General features: G+C 35.4%; 1 protein-coding gene across 2 annotated transcripts in view; it reads right to left on the minus strand.

The window, feature by feature from the left end:
- Positions 1–1,041: 1,041 nt before the first annotated feature.
- SLC4A10 (solute carrier family 4 member 10) overlaps positions 1,042–20,865 on the minus strand; it is a 111,852-nt gene continuing 92,028 nt past the window's right edge. For both annotated transcript variants that reach the window (XM_065751306.1, XM_065751307.1), the window contains 10 exons: positions 18,087–18,248; positions 17,728–17,841; positions 17,173–17,334; positions 14,754–15,005; positions 13,402–13,470; positions 11,030–11,203; positions 10,344–10,466; positions 7,235–7,302; positions 5,412–5,528; positions 1,042–1,187 (listed from right to left, as the gene is read on the minus strand). In XM_065751306.1, coding sequence (XP_065607378.1) covers positions 1,121–1,187; positions 5,412–5,528; positions 7,235–7,302; positions 10,344–10,466; positions 11,030–11,203; positions 13,402–13,470; positions 14,754–15,005; positions 17,173–17,334; positions 17,728–17,841; positions 18,087–18,248 — 1,308 coding nt within the window. In that variant the 3' untranslated portion in view covers positions 1,042–1,120. The remainder of the gene's footprint in view (positions 1,188–5,411; positions 5,529–7,234; positions 7,303–10,343; positions 10,467–11,029; positions 11,204–13,401; positions 13,471–14,753; positions 15,006–17,172; positions 17,335–17,727; positions 17,842–18,086; positions 18,249–20,865) is intronic.

Consider the following 20,865-nt stretch of genomic DNA (forward strand, 5'->3'; position numbering starts at 1 on the left):
ACGTCACGGAATAGTTAAAATGGCTGTAGCAAAACCAATAGCAGGCTACCCATTTTAGTACAAGCAATCTCTGGAATTAAAGAGTGTCATGGTTTTTTGGTGGAATACCAATTCCAAAAATCTTAAAACCATGACAAAGAGTTCTACATTTGTTAGTAGAGACAAAACAATATATCAACTTGTGTGCATTTATTTTAGAAAAAATTGGAAAATCATTGGGCAGGTGATATAACTGCATGGGGCTTATAGTTTGCATCTATAAAATTTTCCCTATTACAAAATAACGAATTCAGTAATGATATAATGCAGTTATTTGGCTTACCATGGTGATGTTTGTACGATACAAGATACTGTAACCACAAATTGCATTTTTACAAATACTGTACCAATGTTTCACATCAAAGGATGTGGTGGTATTTTTCAACTAAGGTGATAGAACGTCTATAATAGCTGTTCTTAATATATATTATATATATATGACTATGTTCCAGATACATACAAATTTGAATATTAAATACACTGTATTAAATCAAGAAAAACTGCACAAATACAGAATCTGACCCTGCAATCTCCATTGCAAGAGTAATCCATGACAAAATTTGAGGAGAAAAGGATTACATTTGTGAGTTCACAGGGTCAGATCAGTCCTCACTTTGAAAACTTCATTAATCTCAACTAGTCAAGTTGGGTCTCCTAAAATCAATTCCTCCAGTAAAATGATTAAAAAAAAATAAATTGGAGTAACTGTTTCAAGTTCACCTTCAGTGAAGATTAAGTAAGTTTTCTCACACAGGAATAGTAGCAAAATACAGTACAAACCTATCAACAGGTAAGTTGAATTTGAAAGAAACTTTGCTTGTTAAATTTATGATAAGAATACTGAATAATGGTCAACACAAGCAAAGAAAAGTAAGGTTTTTGCATTGGCTACTGCAGACTTTTGGATAGATAGCAGACAGTGTAGACATTTAGACAAAGGGTAATGAGACAAACATTGCACTACGTTACCTGTGCTAGTTTGAGATGAAAGACAAAAGTTACAAGATCAAATCAGTTCATAGCTAGTGGCTGTGGCACTCCTTTCATTCATTGTAAAAAATAATAATAATTGAAGAACAAGTCATAGACAAGTCTCCCGGTCGACACCTTTCCCTGAGTCAGCTTTCTTCTCTTGCCTGATTTCGGTACTAGAAAAAGAAGAGAAAAAAAAATGTTGCAGCCGCACTATTATAGACAGATCTGAAAACCAATACTACACTGATAATATATTTAATTTTACATGCTGCATAACACAAACCGGGAAGCAAGTGAAAGCTGCCGTGTTGAATGGTGCAGAAGACATCAGCCAGAATTTTAGTGAGGAGGTGAGTGGAGAACTTAAGATGTACAAAAAGACAAGTCAGCCAGCATGCAAGCAGATAAGCACATTTTTTTGGCAAATACAACTGTTCGTTAAATAGTGATAAGGTACAGATCCCAGACAATACCAGCATTTTCTTAAATGGCACAAACAAGAGCTTACAGAATTTCTTTAACATATTCTGTTTCTTATATAATTAGAAGGAACATTTCAGAAGCAGTGCATGCCAATTTATAGCTGTAATATTTGGCTTTCAGTCTTCACTGAGGAGAGCAGGGAATGGCAGTGGCAGAGGGGCAGGAAGATTATAATACTCCTTCCTTGGATCTCAGTTTAGTATATACTTGCTCACATATATGTATAAGAAATAACATATTAATTTGTAATTTCTTTTTTTTTTTAACTTCTAGTTGAATTAGTTAGATCATACAAAAGCAGAGTTCAAATTTGGATTCTGCTTTTTTTTCAATTAAAACACTGTTGATTTGCCTACAGAAAGCAATATATGTGCAAAGCAGATGATACTTTTTTTTTTGTGAAGAGGATCCCAATTTACAACAGCATAAATATGTAAATTAAAAAAAAGTCCAGTTGTTACAAAGAGTTTTAGTCACGCTACAAGAATGCAAGAATACAAGAAATGCCACAACACAGGCAAATCAAGCCTTCAACAATGAGGGGCAGGGTATCTAAAGAGATGTTTCTGAGAACAAACCTCAGTCAAGCACAACCTACCAGTTTTCATGGGAATAATTCCTTAACTAGAATGAATGAGAAATAGGCTGAGTTAAACAAGGCTTAAAAGAAAGCAAGATCAATTCTCAAATTCTTAAGGTGATCGTGAACAATTTTACAAAATCATCTGACATTTTTCTTCATGTTAAAATTGCTTTAAGGGTACAGTTCCGTTCAGTCAAAGCTTACTTCTATGCCTATGGCTGCTTCTAGAGGTGTTAATGGAAATAACTAAAGAATACCAACTTCTGCCACTTCAAATGCCAAATCTGTCACCTTCTGTACAACAGTGATAGGACTGGGTACGTTACACTTTCTGCACACAAAGGACATGCAAACAAATTCCTAGGGGATTAATTTAAAATGCAGTAGTACAGCTGGCAGTTACCTATGCTTAGCAAAAGCAAACGCTGAGGACATGTCATGTGCTTTAAGGCCTATATTATTTCCAGGTTTTTGGTGCCCCTGATACCAGGAAATTCTTCCTTCTATTTAGGAATTGCATTTCCTGTAGATCCGAGCTAGGACAGCTAAAACTAGTGTTTTTATACGGTCAGATCTTCTCCATGTTTTGAAATTGCTGCCTGACAGATTCAATATTATAGGCCAAGACAGAAGATAGTATTGAGCACCAAGCACCTATCAGGACAGGCTATATTCAAAAGCAGTCTTTCAGATCCCTAGGCACTTTACTGATGAAAAATTAAGGTATCAAGGTAGAATTCAGATGCCTGCATGGTTAAACAGTTGCTAGTAAATCTCAAACAAGTACCCTTGTTAGATGTTTAATGCCATTGTCAATCTGTGATGCTAGAGTTGTCACATACTCCTTTGGCTATTCATTGCCTCAAAGAGCTAGGGACAGAGCAGAGCTGACTACAGATACACATCAGGCTGAGTGGTTTGTATAATTCCTTCCTGCCTAAAATCTCTTTCTGAGATCATTGTAGTTTATTGTCTGTCATTGCTCAAGTCAAGTCAGTATTCAACTAGCAGGAAGTACATTCAGATTTGAAATATTTTGGAAATTGTTCTATATTGTTAATTGATCAGTCCCCAGTGTAGAAGGCATTACATGAAATCATAGTACAGTATCATAATTTAACTATCTCTATTTAATTTTAATGTATTTAAAGTTCAACTACAGAAGTAATGTAGTAGTCCTTTTCCTACTGTCACATATACTTTCTTATACCAGTACCTAAAAATATCATTAATAACAAAGCAACAAAATGCTTTACCACCCACCTCTCGATGGTAAGACAGCGCTCCGTTAAAGGTAATTGCGTGATAATGATTTACAAAAATTATCCTTATAACTGCTACCATCTTTTCATTTTTTTCTCTGTACTTACCTAGGACAAAGTTATTTTTCATGTAATTATATGGGCAAAAAACTATTGTTTCTTTAGTTCTCTCTCTAATACAATATAAGGTTTAAATCATCTGTTATCAGAAGGAAGCCTTCCAGGTTCAAAGTTCTTTGAATCTACTTCTGTCTGGGAATCTGAGACAAGCTTGAGCACACGAGAAAGGATTTCAGATTCTCCATGAAGTTATTCACTTACAATAGGACATTCATATCTAAAACCCCCAACAATAACCCCTTACTTCCTTTTCACTTGAGTCCTTGATTTTGTGAGCAAAGACAGAGGAAACAAAGAAGCTTGTGAGAAAATGAGCACTATTTTCTTGCAGTGTAAAAGCAAAACATCTCTTACCGATGCTGTCTGAGCCACAACCTATGTAGACTGCTCTTTGCTCAGAGGATCTTTAAAAATTTCAGGTAGAGAATTACAGGTCTATAAAATTTATCATACTATCAAAGAAGGCAATATCTACCAGAAAAACCACAACTCCTGAATACCCACTGGCACTGAGTGTACCATATCATTCTCCTTCGCCAGACTTAACAGCCTGGGCAGCAGAGGCATGTAAGTTAAGAAAATCTATTGTACATCCTTCTGTGCACCACACCAATACCACTGTGACAGGATTCATTTTAGCTCACGTGTAGGGCAGAAGACAAACCAGAACTACAACGCTATTTTATATGTCAGTAAAATAGCGTTAATTAATGTGCACTCTGGGTGTCTGAAATGAAGATTCTGTGGTCGTCAGCTGTTCATCTTGTTTATGCTGTTTAGGGAAAGGAACAACACTGAGAGGCAGCATGCCATTTTGGGGCGACAAAATTAAAAAGCAGTATTTCACTACAAATTGTTATCCCTTAGTGAATCTCTTTACCATAAAACAATGACTTGATATTTCCTAATGTGTAACTTGTTTTGAACATGAGACTTAGAAATGGGCAGAATATCACTGCATTTTAAAAAACCATACTGACAAAAAATTCTACTTAGATATTTAAATATCTTACATCTACTTTTAATATAATAAAATTCAAATTTTATTATACTAAAGGGCTTTGAAAAATGCATTTGCGCATTTCTATTTGAAATTTCTTTTCATTCTGTCTCCCCAAAAATTACACAAAGTCAAGTCACTTGGGTTCCTAGACAACACCAGTTTTGAACTGGAAGATATCACCAAGGAAACGTTTTGGAGGGAAGGGTCTTACCTTTGGTAAATCAGCTTCTAGAATAATAAGGAGGGGGAGCTTACAACAGAAATGCGATACGAAACAATTAAGTAGAAAATACTGTTACATTTTAAATTTATGGAATTGGAAAATGTTATTTACAATAGCACTGCACTTATATTTCCTTATTGCCATTACACCTCTAGCACAGACAAAATATCATTGGTTCATTTTACATTTTTCCTGGAAATATATTTTAACTATTCTGAGTACAACGGAAGTAGGCACGAAAAAAAAGTGACCAGAAGTGATACAATCTTTAAAATATTTTCGCTCCAATATTAGTAGATGACATTCAAAGTACTGGGCTCTTCATATAGCTATTTCCAGGGCAACGATGATCTCTTCTTTTTCAAGAGAGAACAAAAGCAAGCAGAACAAATACAACAGCTGTTGTGCAATACTCAGGTGTAGGCCAGTGGTTCATTATGCAAGCATCAAGCATGCTCAACTTCATTTTCCTCTGTAGCATAACTAAGTCGCATGCAAATATTTGTGACTGGTTTTTGTGGGTTTCTTTTGTTTGTTTGTTTATAAATATGCATGGTGAATCTGTTTTTAACTTTAGAATATTTGACTGGACAAAAGCAAAAGGAAACCTCAAGAACTGAAAGTACAAGATGCTAGAAATCTTTCTAATTTCTAGCAAAATGTTCTAATATTGGTTTGAACCTAATACATAAAGCATAACATAGTAGGGAAAAAAAATAAAACCTTTTAGAAGGAAAGCTTGACTCCTTATCTTTTGCATTCTCCGAGGATATCAACAGGGTCTTCCACACAGCAGTTTTTGCCATTTCATCAGAAATGTTTATCACAGACGGATCATCTCTAGGTAAGAATAAAAGTAAATACACAATAAAACAGTGGACAATTATTCTTTGTTAACTATTAACTATACAAAAGCCCTTGGAAACAGGTAGTGGTGACAATAAATCAGAATATAATTTAAGACAAATCTTAGCACTTTTTAAGCATGTTCCTCATCCAACAGCAATTATTTATACAATATAGTTCATTGATGTTAATCTCATTAACAACTAATACAAAAATGTTAAAACTCTAGAATACGCCAATTGCCTACCATTTCAGGGCTAAACAAAAGCTGAATAATATTAAGTGCATTATGATATATATTATTAGTCAAATGTTTCTTGGAACCCTGACAGGCATGGGCCATCAACACCTTCTCCGGGATGCCTGCTCTGTGAAGTTAAATATTTGCCCAAGATCTCACTGTGTGCCAGTGGCATAGCTGATTTAAACAAGAATTCTAAGAGCTCCAGTTATCAAGGTACTTATGTTTGGAAATGCCAGCTGCTCTGAAAACAATTTAAAAGTGATTAAAAAAAAATCTAAAGTCACAGATGTAAGTGATCCAAAAATATGCCCTGATTAAAACAGATACCTTTAAGCAGCAATATGTAGCCCTTAGCTTTATCTGGATTGCTCATGCATTTATACACTTAAAGACTAACAATCCTTAGATTACAGTCTGTCTATACATTATTCCTGACTTTATGGCTAATACATAGTTTGGCAGTCAGTAAAATCTCAGTAAACTTGTTTTCACATTGTCTGGGGGAACCCCTTTATCAACCAGTGTATTGATCTTTCTTTTCAGCTGTAGGCCTGAGGCCCTTGCAGAACAGAAATGTATATTTATTCAGGCAACTTTTAAGTAAACAAACTATAGATTAATATAGATTACACATCAAGATAAATTATGTATTGCTAATTAAAAAAAGAACAAAAATTTACAGAAAAAAGACTGAATATTAGAAATGTGATGAATCAAAAAATAAGAAATAGTCTTGGATTTTTCAGGTACACAGACAGTAAGATATTACATCTATTTGCCTTAGACAGTATTAAAATTTAAGAGATGGCCATTCTGGGATAGTGTTCTATGAACTTGTGGTAGGTAATGCAGAGGTTCCTATCAGCACACGTTCCCAATCTTCATTATGAACTTTCTTTCTGAAAACTAAATGAGAGTAAGCTCTTATGGGCCAAGTGTGTTATTACTGACAAAACAGAACTTTTCATACTTCGTAAGTTGTTTCATCATTGCATTATGCCTGATCTGCTCCAGACAACTCTTAACTTACTATCTATCTATCTCACACAGCTATAATCTTAACTAGAATGTTATAAAACACGATACTGCATGAACCTAGGCTTTTTGGAGTATGGTCAAGACTGTTCCTGGCCCCCAGCAATCGTGAGTGTGAAAGATTTGTCTTTTCTGCATCTTCCTTTCACACTTTGAACATCAGAAGACAAAAGTTTGTTATGAATGGCCAAATTCTACTTTCTTGTCCGAGAAAGAAAACTAAGTTCTCTTCCTAAGAACTGTCATATGTTATGGAAATACTAGAAAGGCTTGTTAATCACTGCAGTATTAAGTTCAGTGCACAGAGATGGACTCTACTACCAGACACACATTCTCCTAACATTCAGTGAACATTAAGAATAAATATGATGTCGTGTTTATTTAATTGCAACTCACCTAAAAGAGGAAATGTATATTTTACCTGTAATGTCCTTCTAGTGGTAACTGAACAGTCCCTTCCTCTTCCATTGCTAACATACTTTGTTCTTCCTAGGAAGAAGGAATTTAAATGTGAGACAGGATACACTGATGTGAAAAGTTAGTTTTAAGCCTCTTCTCCCTTAATATTAACTATTTGTTAATGGTTCCTAAAAAAAGATGCTCTTCAACTCTTAATTTAAATATTCACCCCTCTATTTCAAAGCTGTATCTCCAATTAACGTTACTTATCAATACCAAATAGAGGAGACACTTTCTTTAATAGACAAAGAAAATTGAGTAACGGGATGGTAAATATTAAACATCACACATAACTAGATACACACATAGCGTCATTAACATACAAAAATTAGGGCAGTCAAATTAAGGTTTATGCACACGGTTTTAATATTAATTGAAGTTTTATTGCAATGAAAGGTAGTGCAACTAGGTGCCATTATTAGTTTTCACTGAAATAGGGGAAAGGAGTTTTTATGATTCTATGATAACTAGATGTATCTATAACACATCTGTTGTCAAATAATTACAAATTCAGGAAATCTTCATCGAAAGGGGGAGGGGAGAACAAAACAGCCTCCCTCAAGTACTGCTTCCTGCCTGCAAGAACAAAGAAAAAGCAGTCTTCATCTTTCAGACCATAAAAGCTCACAACTCCACAGGTTTGAGCTGAAGGAAGACTAAAGACTCCCATCACTGTTAGGTCAGGAAAATCAGAGCAGTCATCACACGACACTGGCTATAAAGCAAAACCTCTGAAATAAGAGTGGCTTCAGGCCTAAATTACAGGCTAACATGTAAGCAGGTGATCTTACATGCTTCCACATGATGCCATATAGCTCTTGTAATCAAGCAAACTGAAAGTAAATGGGTGCATGCGTAGCAAGGCAGTTGCCAGGAGGTTAACGTGGATAACTATCAAATCCTACCCTATGTTGCTGCACTACACAAGTATGGCAGATGCACAAAGACCTCCTGTCCTTTTTTCCCTTTATTAAATGGCTTGATAACAATTTAGCCTGGTGTTAAGCAGACAGCATGACTTAGAGCGACACTGGCTTTCACAATAAGAGAAACATGCCTTTTCTTGGCAGGCCACCCAAACCCTTACACATCTAACACTCATTGGTAAGCTGGCATTTGCTGGAAGAGTCAAGATAATTTTCCACAATTTTCTTCATGTTTGACTACTACAGCTATTTTTAAAGTTGCATTTTTTTTTCTGCTTCAAATGGTTGAAGTTACTCTTGTTCACTCTGGTTTCACAAACACTTGATTACATTGAAATGCTGACAAAGGAAGATGTGAGAGAAGGCATATAAAATATCCACTATAAATGTAGAAAGCCTTGGAAAAAACATGGCCTAAAAATATTAACTCAAGTGATGAAGTTAGGATCCAATGAAGTTTCAGATCTTGTCAACTATATTTCTGAATATTCTTGTGGGTAGAATACTTCTATTTTTAAAAGCCGTGTGATAGCAACTCTCCAATTAATTCCTTAGGTTACATGTCAGAAGTTTTATTACTAGTTAATTTTGTCATTTCCAGGCTTCACAGCTTCATAAGTTTTTGACAGTTGAACAGTTTTAATAATAGCTTAAAATATTTAGAAATGCCAAAATATGTAAAAATAGCCTCTCAAAACAGACAGTGAATGAAATAAAGTAACACCAGTAGAGTTTCCCAGTTTTGTTTTATGATGCCATTCTACCAAATATGAGAAGAAAACTGACATATAACCAAAATATAAGAGTAACAAAGAAATTTTTCCAATAAGCAGACCCACAAGAAGAGAGATACCTTAATTACTTTTGGTTACACTAAGTAGTTGTGATAGCTAAATAGTGTGATGAAATAACACTTGCTTTTTTATTTTTATAGTTCAAAGGGGAAAAAAGAAACTATTTGAACTTCATCCTAGTAGTTTTGCAGGCATGTACTAATTAGTAAATAATAATCATGGTATTTACTACCTAGGTAGAAGCTTTTCCCCAAAATGAATTCTGTTTAAGTACATTACATGCATCAAACAAAGCAAAGTTATGTTCTTCAGACTACAGCTGAGGCAGGGAGTTGTCAAGGGTCACAAAAAAAATGCAAAAGGAAGAGAAAATTAGTCTTCATGCCTACATTCAACTTATTAGCTCACATCCTATTTTTGTTGGCAGACTTACCTAGGGGAATCCTTATGCATACATTTTCATTGGTCTCAGATACCTCATGGTTTCCTTGAGGATAAATTGCTGATTTATCCATTCACATTGCCTATATCTTGCAGTACCCTTGTACCACCACAATCTTATGCCTCGTGAGTCCCAGGGCCTTGCAGAGGTCTTCAGCATACCTTACGAATTGTCTGCAAAAATGTCCCCAGAGTTCTTCCTGAAAGGACCACAGCCTTCCAAGACCACATTGAAACAGCCTATGCCTTCACCTCCTAATGCCACAGCAACCTTTCATCATACCTGGGCCAGGACATGCAACTGACATTTAAAATAACCAGGCACTGACATCAACTGGTCCTGCTGTTAGTGCTTCTCCGCCAAGACTCATTCCTCATTTATTAAGACCCATGGCTTAGGGACAGAGTACTACTGCCCCCTAACAGTTGACATCAGTCAGGTAGCTATGAATATCAGCAACGAAGGAGAAAGCCAGCAGGCCCCTACACATAAAGTTACTTTATATTCCCACAGCTTTACAAAATATTCAAACAAGAAATTCAAGACACACAGTGTATGGGAAAATGCTGTCAGATGCAGAACTGATTAGAAAATCACAGTCAGAAGTCTGAAGACTGGGTTAACAGGGTAGGCAAAGTCACTGACATTTTACACAAGAAAGTGGAAGGAAATTGTTTCAGCAGTGGAAGAAGGGAAATGCTCATCCAGGATATAGTGAATCTAACTGTTGCACTGAATAAGCCTTAATTACAGATTTTTTTCTAATTGTATAAAGGAGATAATGGTGATGTATTATAAAAAAATAAAATAAAACCTAATCAACCAAGCAGAAAACAACAACAAAACCATCCAACCAATGAAACCACTATCCCCAAACAAACAGAACACACCCTTGAAACCAGAACCCACCTCTTTCTCAGCATCTTCCAGTTTCTTTTTCTTGCTCTCAGGCATCAAATCATCTAACCAACTAAGCTCCCGTTTAGTGAAAAAGAAATCCATGAGTTTTCGGACAAATACCAAAGCTAAGACCTGTAATGATATTTGTTCAAAGAATTAGGAAATTAAACAAACAAAATTGAGTTATGCTTTCAAAAGTCACTACATTTTACAGCTGGAATGTTATCCTTCATATTGGACAGGACAATACCTGGGCTTCCTTTGTTCACAATTAGTATGAATGGAAGCATTTAACAATGATGGAGGTTCAGTAGCTATTTTTATTCCAACTAGTGAAAGAGTCAAGAAAACATTAGTTAACCGGCAGGACAGACTTTTATTTCCAGCAAGGCACAAAAATGAAGTTTCTCTATGCAATAAACAGTCATCAGTACTGAGTGACTGTTCTTCCAGTAAAACAGGAAACAATTAAGCACTACTCCTTAAAGAAAAGCATCATATCAATTAAAAATTCTTAAAGAAAATACAGTAGAGCCACTCAAATTTCAGTTCATATATGAATATATATGAAATTCGTATATGAATCAAAGTAATATTGTAATTATCCATTCACAACTAACATTTTTTTAATAACGATTACCCACAATTGAGAAGAAAATGAGCTTTTAGCAGTAATAAGGAAAAATATTTCATACCATCATGGGAAAGACAATGGCTGCTCTTGAAACTTTTATAATCCACAGGAGTACAAGACAACTCAGCTGAATTACAGTGAAGAGATGGACTTTTCTAAGAGGAACATGCCTCAGGTAAATAAAATCTGGCTGATGCTTTGCAGGCATCCAGAATAATTTTATCCTGTCAAAAAGCTGAAAGATATATTTTTTAAAAGTTTGCATCAAATTGAGCATCAAAATATGCCGATATTCACAGAGTACGTAAGATAACACAGATATCCTAAAAGTCAGGTTTGCTATTCTATAAATATAAAAACTGTGCAGAAGTTAAAAAAGTGCTCAGACAGAAACTACCATAGTTAGAACCATAAGCTATGAATCTATGAGAGTCCAACAGTGGTCTTGCAGTGTTCTCTGGTTGAGCCACCACAGTAAGAACACAGTTCACATTATTTATGAAAAATGTCATAATTTGGTTAGTCATACTTGTCAAATTTCTTTAATACACTTGGTCTTGAGTAATTTCTATTGTAGATGTGCTGAGGTACCAGCATCTATTGAATACATTCAGTACAGTCCTACCACAAGATAAATCCTGCTCATAACTGATAACACATGATACAGAAAGACAACAGTTACTTTTTTAAAAAACCTCTAAGATTTCAGGTGAAGAACTCTTAGTGCTAGACGAAGCAAGAATTCAAAGTAGATGTGAATCAATTGTGAATCAAACTGAATTAAAGCTAACTCATTCCAACAGGTATACGCACTATTACATTGCCTTTCTTATACACTTAATTGTTATTTTCCAAGAACTCTGCTTCCTTTAGCATGTAGTTGATCACTGAGGGATCTCTTCAGTCTTTTATCTCTTTTTTTTTTCCTCTCCTGTTCATGGAACTCTTTATTCCAAGCTGTACTCATTTCCCTATTACACTCTTCCTTTACAAAATCAGAAGAAAGAAGGAGAGAGGGAAAAAGAAAAGAGAAACTAGACAGCCAACTTCAATGCCATCAGGAACATGAGAGTAATAAGAGAGGTTCTTGGTTTTCAGATCTATTTGGCTCCATACTGCCCTAAGAATTCAAGTCAGCTAACACAGCTCAGAGATGATGGTGATGCACCAGCTCTCCATGTAGTATGAGTCATGCGGTATTCACACAATCTTCAGGACCTTTAGGTTTCAGGAATTTTTATAATACATGTGAAACTACTTATAACTTGACCAGATTTAAGCAGATTTCTTTGTCATAGAAACAGCAAAAAGCACATTCTCCCACAAAAGCCATCTTTTCAAAATCCTTGTCCCATTCTGGGGGAGGAAGAAATTAAGCAGTTATCCCAGTAAAGATAGCCAAATTTTAGCATGCCTTAAAAATATTTCTCAGTTGTATACTTGCATAGTTTTGAGAAACAGCTGAACAATATTACATTGAAATTATCTGTAAATCTCAGTAAAATCCCAACCATACCATTACCGATTTCAACCTAAATAAGTGCTAGGAAAGGTTAAAATAGAAAAGTCTCTGAATAGAAAACACCAATCAAAAGCCAAGAGATGTTGCCAGCTTTGCCAACAGATAACAGGTCAAAAAAAAATTTACTACCAAAACTTTAAATAATGAAAAAATAGGCATTTTCTTTGCATTTGACAACCTTCTGCACCTTATAATTCATGGTTTTGTCATGTGACTTTCTCAATGTTCTTTGAACGTGCAACAGTATCTCAGCAAAGGCACACTTGAAATTTTGGGCTTGTTTCTCTATTGGATGGACTACAATTAATGCCATGCCAATTAACGTTACAGTAGTCTACAAGAAATTGCACATAAAATATTCAGTCTTAGTGCTGCAGTGCCTGGCTTATGGGAGCTCATACTTAAGGCTGCTGCCTTTCCTGTAGTCCTGCCTGACAACCCTAAAGCCACAAATTTAGCAACAATTAGGTAAGCCAGGTCGACAAGGTGGGAAATTTATTTGCATGGGAAAGATTTCCCAAATCTCACCAGTTAGTTTATGGCACTTACACAAAAGCCTCATATAGGCAAAGTTGAAGATCAAGTACAACACTTCAAAGACACTAATTTGGAAGCAGAAAAAGCAGAAGGTAAGCAAGTGAAAGGGGAGAGGGATGCGATCACAATGGTTGTTACTCACATTCTAGACTCAGTCAAATAAGCACCTAAAAAAATTTGGAGCATAATGTCTAAAGGAAATACTCTAGTTATAGAGAATCCATTTTCCTTTTTAAGTAAGTAACTGTCAGGAATAAAAGGCTGGCAACATCCCTTTATGATCGTATAGAAAAGAATAAAATAATTAAATAAAATTAGCTCCACACTCCATACAAAACACTGCCAGTAACACGCTCTTCTTGAATCCTTTTTACCTGAATTCCCTTTAGAGATGAAGCACCCATGTAAAGGAATACTCCGTAAAGTACTGGCATAGGAATAAACTGCACAAACAAAACAAGCAGAGAGAGGGAAGAGCATATTAAATAACAGTTAAAAATATGAAATGCTAAATAGTTGAAATTAAATGTGCCATATGCCTGCATTAATCAAACAGGTTGTAAACTCAGATCCCTTTCAATTACAAATTAATAATTTTACTCATGCTATTAAACAAAAGATGAATCTGGCTACAGTTTTCCTTTCATGGCCAGATCTGAGGCCAACATACCTTATTCATTGTTAATAAAATTAACAGGACCACAAGGAAAATATAAGTGATATACTTCAATATTTTACTTAAAAGACTGTTCAGGATAGTCTGAATAGTAAAATTATAATCCTCAAAAAGCTGTTCAAGATACACACAAAATATTTCATGTCACCAATGGGAAATTTCTGTGCTTTAAGCATTTACAAATGGTGGATGACATTCAAGGAATGGCATGGAAGATAATACTTAAAATATTCACACTCTGTATAAAGTGTGTAGGTTGCAAAATACTTCCATAGATAAGTATCTGTTTTATATACTTAATGCATAAAACCTGTTTGCTTGCTTTCACTAAAGTGAAATTATAGTTATTATGATGTCTGTAATAAAATACTGCCTGGAAGTACAAGTTCTAAGGGCTTACGCCCTTCACTGTGACAATGCGCAAGTCTAAATTCTTGTCTTACTGAAGTACTTACTGATTTCACTGAGGCCTGACAATTCTTAAAAATATTATTATGTATATAGATACTATATAAGCATGTGATTAGACATCCAGTTTCAGGACACTGGAGCTGTGTAGGGCATGATGACAGTGTGTGATAACTTTGCTGTTCATTGCCAAGCAATTAACTACAAAAAGTCTCCTGCAACTGTGGAAATATATTTATATATTTTTTAGTTAGCTAGTGATAAGAACATGCTTTAAAATTATTTGAACACATTTACTTAATGATATAGCTAATCCAATTTGGCTCATGGTAATAATTGCCTTAAGCCCAATGTACAGAAAAAGGATAAATCTTGGCACATTACAGGTCAATGGTAGAATTCAGTTTGACTTCAGTAAGACCAGATTTTTATTACAAGGCTTTTGTTTCACAAAAGTTACACATCCCAAGCTGTTTTATTATGAAAAACTAGAACTCCACTTTAGATTATCATTGTGAAACATTATGGTAGTAATGTGCCTGGAAAAGACATTTGTTAATTAATATAGTAAAAATAGTGAAATGTTATTTCTAAATAACATTCACATTACTATATTGCATTTCCTGATTTCCCCCAAATTACCTTCAGAATACTTGTCAAAAAGACAGAGGAGCCCATAAGCACAAAAATCATGAGCCCCGTGACTCTCTGCTCCCGGATTCCAAGAAATTTCGGCTGTTCCCCTGGAGCAGAACACTCTGACTCCAGTTTTAAGCTGTTCACATGAGAAATAGAGAGGACAGTGGCTGCAACAAACCATGGCAATCCCATAATGGAACACACTCCAAGCATGACTGCCACCATGAGTAAGTCGAGATGGTATCCACATCCTTTCTGTTTAAGGAGAAAAAACAAACAAACAAAAGATGGTATAAAATGACATCTGCATTAGGGGAGAACACTCTTGGCAGGAGTCCTAATGAACACCTAAAGTTAATTTAAAATTATGTGACTTGTAGCAAAAAATTTCTTCTATGTGGTATCCAGAATGGGGCAGTAGTGGTGGTAAACTTAGGGGAATTCCTGAAATCCTGCTAGTTCACATGAAACAATTTTGCTAGCTGCATTTCTGTTCCCAGTAAGTGTACATACCATGAGCCCAAAACAGTTTTGTGCCCCAGTAACAAAACAAATAGGTTTTCTGCTTATAAATGAGATAATAGTAAGATAATGGAAAATACAGATATTCTTCCATTTTAACTAAATCTCATCTCTTAATAACATCAAATGCCTGTGTGCAGGCCATACAACTGCACAGCCAACCATCCTTACAAATGTGACAGTGACTGATGATCTGCATCGAACTTGGCCATATAAATGTTAGTTATTATAGATGGAAGAATTTTTTTTCTATTTTAATAAGGCTCCAGATATGCTATTTAGCTACATGCTATTATTTCCTTTAAAAAGTCAGGTAATGATTTATCTCTACAAAATTCTGCAATATGGCAACAAATCCAATGTCATGGTCTGATGAAGCAGCGACGTTCATGAAAACAATGAATATGTTGAACCATAACTTTGCCTGTAAACCCATGCAAATGCCTTTGACATAAAAAAAGTAACTAAACTAAACTTGGAAGGGTTTGCTACAGAGGCTGCCAAAAACTGAAATGTACGCTATGCCGAATTTGCTATGGGAAGTATATAAAGAGGGGGAAAACGAGCTGGAAGCAAACAAGTCATTTCTTTCTGAAGACAACTTTTTTTTTTCTAAAATGGGAAGTGTCTGGGTTTATGAAAATGTAACCCACATGAAAATGCCATGTTATTTACTTACACTATTTGAGGAATTCATATAAAATAAACTTTTTAAAATGTAACCAGCCACCTTCCCTCATTCCCCCTAAGCATTTATAAGTCTTCAAGACATATCTTAAACTCAGACCTGTGTCTTACAGATATTAGTTACATGCACAACATACTCAAAAAGTTTAATTCTAAATCCTAAGAGAGACACCTTTTTTTACCTTCTGACACATTTATAAGGAATGTATCTGCTAATGCATACAGAATCTGAGAGCATTTCCTCACATTCATACATGATCTGAGGAACCTGACATATGGGAAGAAAAGGAAGCATTGCAACAGGTGATGCTACACCAGACCCCAGCAAAACTAAAACGCAGCAAGACAAGGGGGCAGCCAGGAGGACCATCTGACTCCCAGATGCCAGTGCTGAAAAAACACATTCCAAAGCTTGGCAGCAAATTCCTGCATCTGTCAAGTTAACCACATGCAATGCTATGGATTGACATGAAGAGCCAGGCTGACAAAGAGGGCAAAAAAAGAACATATCAAATGTCACAATCATCCAAGAAGAGGCAGTGCAGAGTGAAGGTTGCAAATGCATTTGCTAAAGCAACTTGGGATTGGATTTCTGCTTATTAAAACTATGTCAAAAAAAGCCTAAGCTTGCTGCATATACATGTACAGAAACCTGCTGCTAGATTGTGCCCAACAGTTTTTCAGAGGGGTGATGTCCCTTTTTCTCTCTCCATCTGTAGGCAACTAAAGTGTTAGAGAACAGAGCAAGAAGTTATTCTGTGTTTTAAGAACCCATTGTGCCTCTGAAGTTCTGTTTTATTCTCTTTTCTTTAAGAAGATGAGCAAACAAAAAAATCCCATATTACAGAACGGCCCCTCAGCCTTTCAAAAACCAGTTCAGTAGAACAACATCGTCAGTATCTGAAGAGGCAATTAATATCACCATCTTAAGGAAATTATTAACCTCCTGATTTTTTTTCTTGAGGTGAATTGATATAGTACTACAGATAAAGCACTGAAGAAAACACTTTCTCAATTCAGAACCTCTGTTCCAAATCACACCGGTAAAGACTTCTGTAAGGTAGCAGATCACTGACACAGGGCTTAGTTTCCACATGAGCAGATAGGAAAAAAAGCATAACAATATAAAGAAGTAAAATAAAATAAAATATCATCCTTGAGTAGATGAAGATACATGACAGAAAATGACAATGAAAAGTATTTGATAAAATACCTTTAGTTTATGTTCTTTTCTATTTATAATGACAGCTGTAATCTGCTGGTCCATAAAAATAAGGATAGTACAAAGCAGGGCTGGAATTACAGCAGCTATCACTGTCCACCAAGGATTGGGCCCCAAAGGAGTAATAAACCATCCACGATCATCTCTGGTGGGCTACAAAAAGAAAGTCATGTATGGCCAGTCGAAACAAAAGGACTATGTACACAAGAGCACACAAAAACATACTAGGATACAATTTTCTTAAAAATGAATAAATAATCACTCTATATAAAACAACAGAAAAATGCTAAACTTCCTATAATATCAAGAAGACAAAGCATATGTAATAAAATCATCTGGGATATCGCAGGCTTGGCTGCATTTGGAATGAGAGCCATTTAGTTATATAGATTATTATTCAGGGCAGTTGTATAGCACTCGGTTAGCACAACAAATTCATGTACTTCCCGACAACAACAGGATAATAAAATTACTATAAGATTACTATATTATTACACTATTATTTTTATCAAAATATTCAGGCAGCGCAATTTATCATCAAATTACCTTAAAAGCATTTGGAACTTGAAGTTTTGGTGATGGGATCCCAATGGCATAGTCAATTAAAACCATGGACAAAATAGTGAGAAAGACAGCGAAATCGCTGACAACAGATCGCACCTATCAAGAGAAACATCAATTTTAACCAAAACAGTGATGTGATTTAGAACCTATTAAGACTTATTTCTCATTGGAGTTCCTTTTTTTTTTTTTTTTTTTTTGGCCTATAGATAAAAACGTACAAATTTTTAACAGAACAGACAACAGCATCCACTTTACCAGCAGTAAAATGAATTTGTGATGCAGATGTGATTCATGCTTGCACATAACTAATCACAAGTTTTGAATTAATCAATGAGACACACCTTTGTTGGGAAGTATCGGCTAGTTTTGAACTGCTTCAATGTCGATGACAGAGTTACTGTAGAAAAAAATAAGATGACGGACCAGAAGAGGACATCTGGAACGTAAGGACCATGATGACCACAGGCTCGTCCAACAAACTCTCCATGAAACTTTTTACATTCCTATCAGAGATAAAGTAGAATTGTTCTGAAAAATATCCATGCTTTTCCTGGTGCTTTCTTTTGAATTCCTTTCCTAGATTACAAGTAAACTAGATTGTATTTAGAAATACTGAAATCATTTTTAGGTATTCTTTTAACATTAAGACTAGTATTACTTCTATCTGGTCCCAAAAGTGTATCAGAAAAGTCTCAAACTCTCAAAAGAATCGCTATTTTTAACCAGTAGTAAATTATAGGGTCACTAAGACATAATATAAATAATTATTATAAAACTAGATTTATTTAAAACTCGACGTGCACATATTTATTTTCTCCTTCAAATGCACTTTCTAATTCAAAAGTTCAGGGGGATAAAAAAAAAGAGGAGAGAGGGAAAGGCCACTCCTGATACATCCACAAGAAATGACTTTTTGTTTTAGCTCCGCAGGCCAAGTAGTTGATGGAAAAGCTATTTTGATTGTACAGTATTAGCCTAAAAGGAGGCCAATACACTTAATACCGCATGAGGGCAGCACATTCCACAAATTACTTTTTGCTTTAACAAAGTGATCTGGTAAAATACAGCAAAATCCAAAAATCTATATTAATTTAATTGAATATAATTTAAGATCAACCATGCAGACGCAGTAGAAAACATTCCTAGTAATTCTCCAATAGCATCCTTAGTTGTTACACTTCCTCTAAGGTGACAAGCTATGGAATAGAGAGTAGCTATAAAAATGGGAATACAAGCGCTTGCAATTCTTTCCTTCTCCTTACTCAACCCCTCCACACATATTAAGCAAAAAGAAACACAGCACCCAGCAATTCCAGACAGCAATATCCTGCCAGATCAGGATCTTTTCGTTCCAAACATACTGGGTCACTGGCTCATCACATTTGTGTCACAGTACTGTGGCTTGCCAAGTTATGAGAAACTTACTATTTGAACAAAGGGCTGACTTGAAAAAAAAAAATCATTGTTTATATTTGAAGGCACTGAAATAACAGTATATGTATAGTAGGACACCTAGAATAAACATGATGCATTTTTGACTGATGAAAGACTATAGATGCATCAACAGGGAAAAAATATAAATAATCAGGAAATCTGGGAAATCAGATAGAGAACTTGTCCTGGTCTGAGCTAGTACTTGATGTTGGCAGAGCACGGGGATGAAATTAACTGTGTAAAAAGAGGTACCAACACATCTACTGAAAAGTACTTTGTCACCATCAGAAAAAGAACTCTGTTCATGATCAGTTTGTCCTACACTGCATAAAAAAAAAAAAAAGAAAATAAGAAAGAAAGAACAAAAAGGTCTTTCTATGGTTTTTAAGAAAAGGTATTTGTCTTTCCTGGCCAATTTAGGTCTTCAAAAACTTAGAACTCATAAATCAGACAAAAGAACAAGAATTAAGCATCAGAAAACACAGTGAGGCTGACCAAATTTTTAAAGATAACTAAATCTAATCTCTTACTGCATTTCTACAGAATAGGAGAACTGAAGCTTCCTGATGATGCAACAGAAATAAATATATCAAAGTATGAAAAAGTTGTGTATTTCTTTGACTATAGAGATTCATGGGAAAAGATGTCCAGTAACACTGCTACCCATTTAAACTCAAGTTTTGGTAATAAGATTTTGAGAAGTTTTAAAGGGCTTTATATAATGCAGCTGGTCTTTTACATTTATAGTTAAAACAAAATCTGTTATTTTAAATCTCTTCAGCTGCAAATGTACTCTGAAAAACACTGTCAGAGATCTGAGAAAGTGAGAGGAGGAGTCTGCCCCTGCACAGATGCTCTTTGAGTGTGCTGCAGTTTTGGGAATATTCATTCTGGATTGCTGGAATACCTCAGGCCAGCAGTTCTCAAATTTCTATCTACTGTTGCCACACCAACAGAGTTGAGGAGCAGCCCTTTCCATCAAGGCATAACAGTCATGGAAGGCAGCTCTTGCTTAATTCATGGTAGGAGGACACGAGTTTTGCATATCTGCCTTAGAAAGAAAAAGCGCTGGAGGTGATCAACTGGATTAGGTTTTGAGCACTTCATTTGGTTATGCTTATGACAGAGTTAATTTTATTTTTATTTTTTGAGAGACAACTTTTAGTTGTCTGTCTCTTTGGCTTTGCAATGAAATGCTATCTTCGTGAGAAGAAGTGATGGTCAGATCTCAATGTGACATTTTAATTAAATCGTAAAGATTACTTTAATGCAGGAAAATCTTTACGAGTAAATCCTTTAAATATAGACAATTACAATTGAGAAATAACATAACTGAGAACAAATTGTTTTTAGCTTGTTCCTGTCTTTCCATTCAGGTAAATAATTCACATTAAAATGATATATGTGGCACTGAGGGCCTAGATAAGAGAGAAATATGGCCTCTGAACAGGAGCATAACAAAATATCGCACCTTCCTCTTTTTCATAGCCCAAACAGCTGGAAGAATGTTTTTGGGGAAATAAATGCTCCTAAACTCTTCCTACACAAGAGAACTTTGGTTTCGCCATCTGGCAGAATTTAGGACAAACCCATTATCATTTGACATGTTTAGACTTAATCTCAGTCAAACTCCTGTGCTAGCGTGTCAGAAAGTTTCCAAAGCAGGGCACAAAATGCACATACTTG

This window comes from Cyrtonyx montezumae, unplaced genomic scaffold, assembly GCF_038088225.1.
Source record: "Cyrtonyx montezumae isolate F1298 unplaced genomic scaffold, pur_monq_1.0 scaffold_7, whole genome shotgun sequence".
Taxonomy (NCBI): Eukaryota; Metazoa; Chordata; class Aves; order Galliformes; family Odontophoridae; genus Cyrtonyx; species Cyrtonyx montezumae.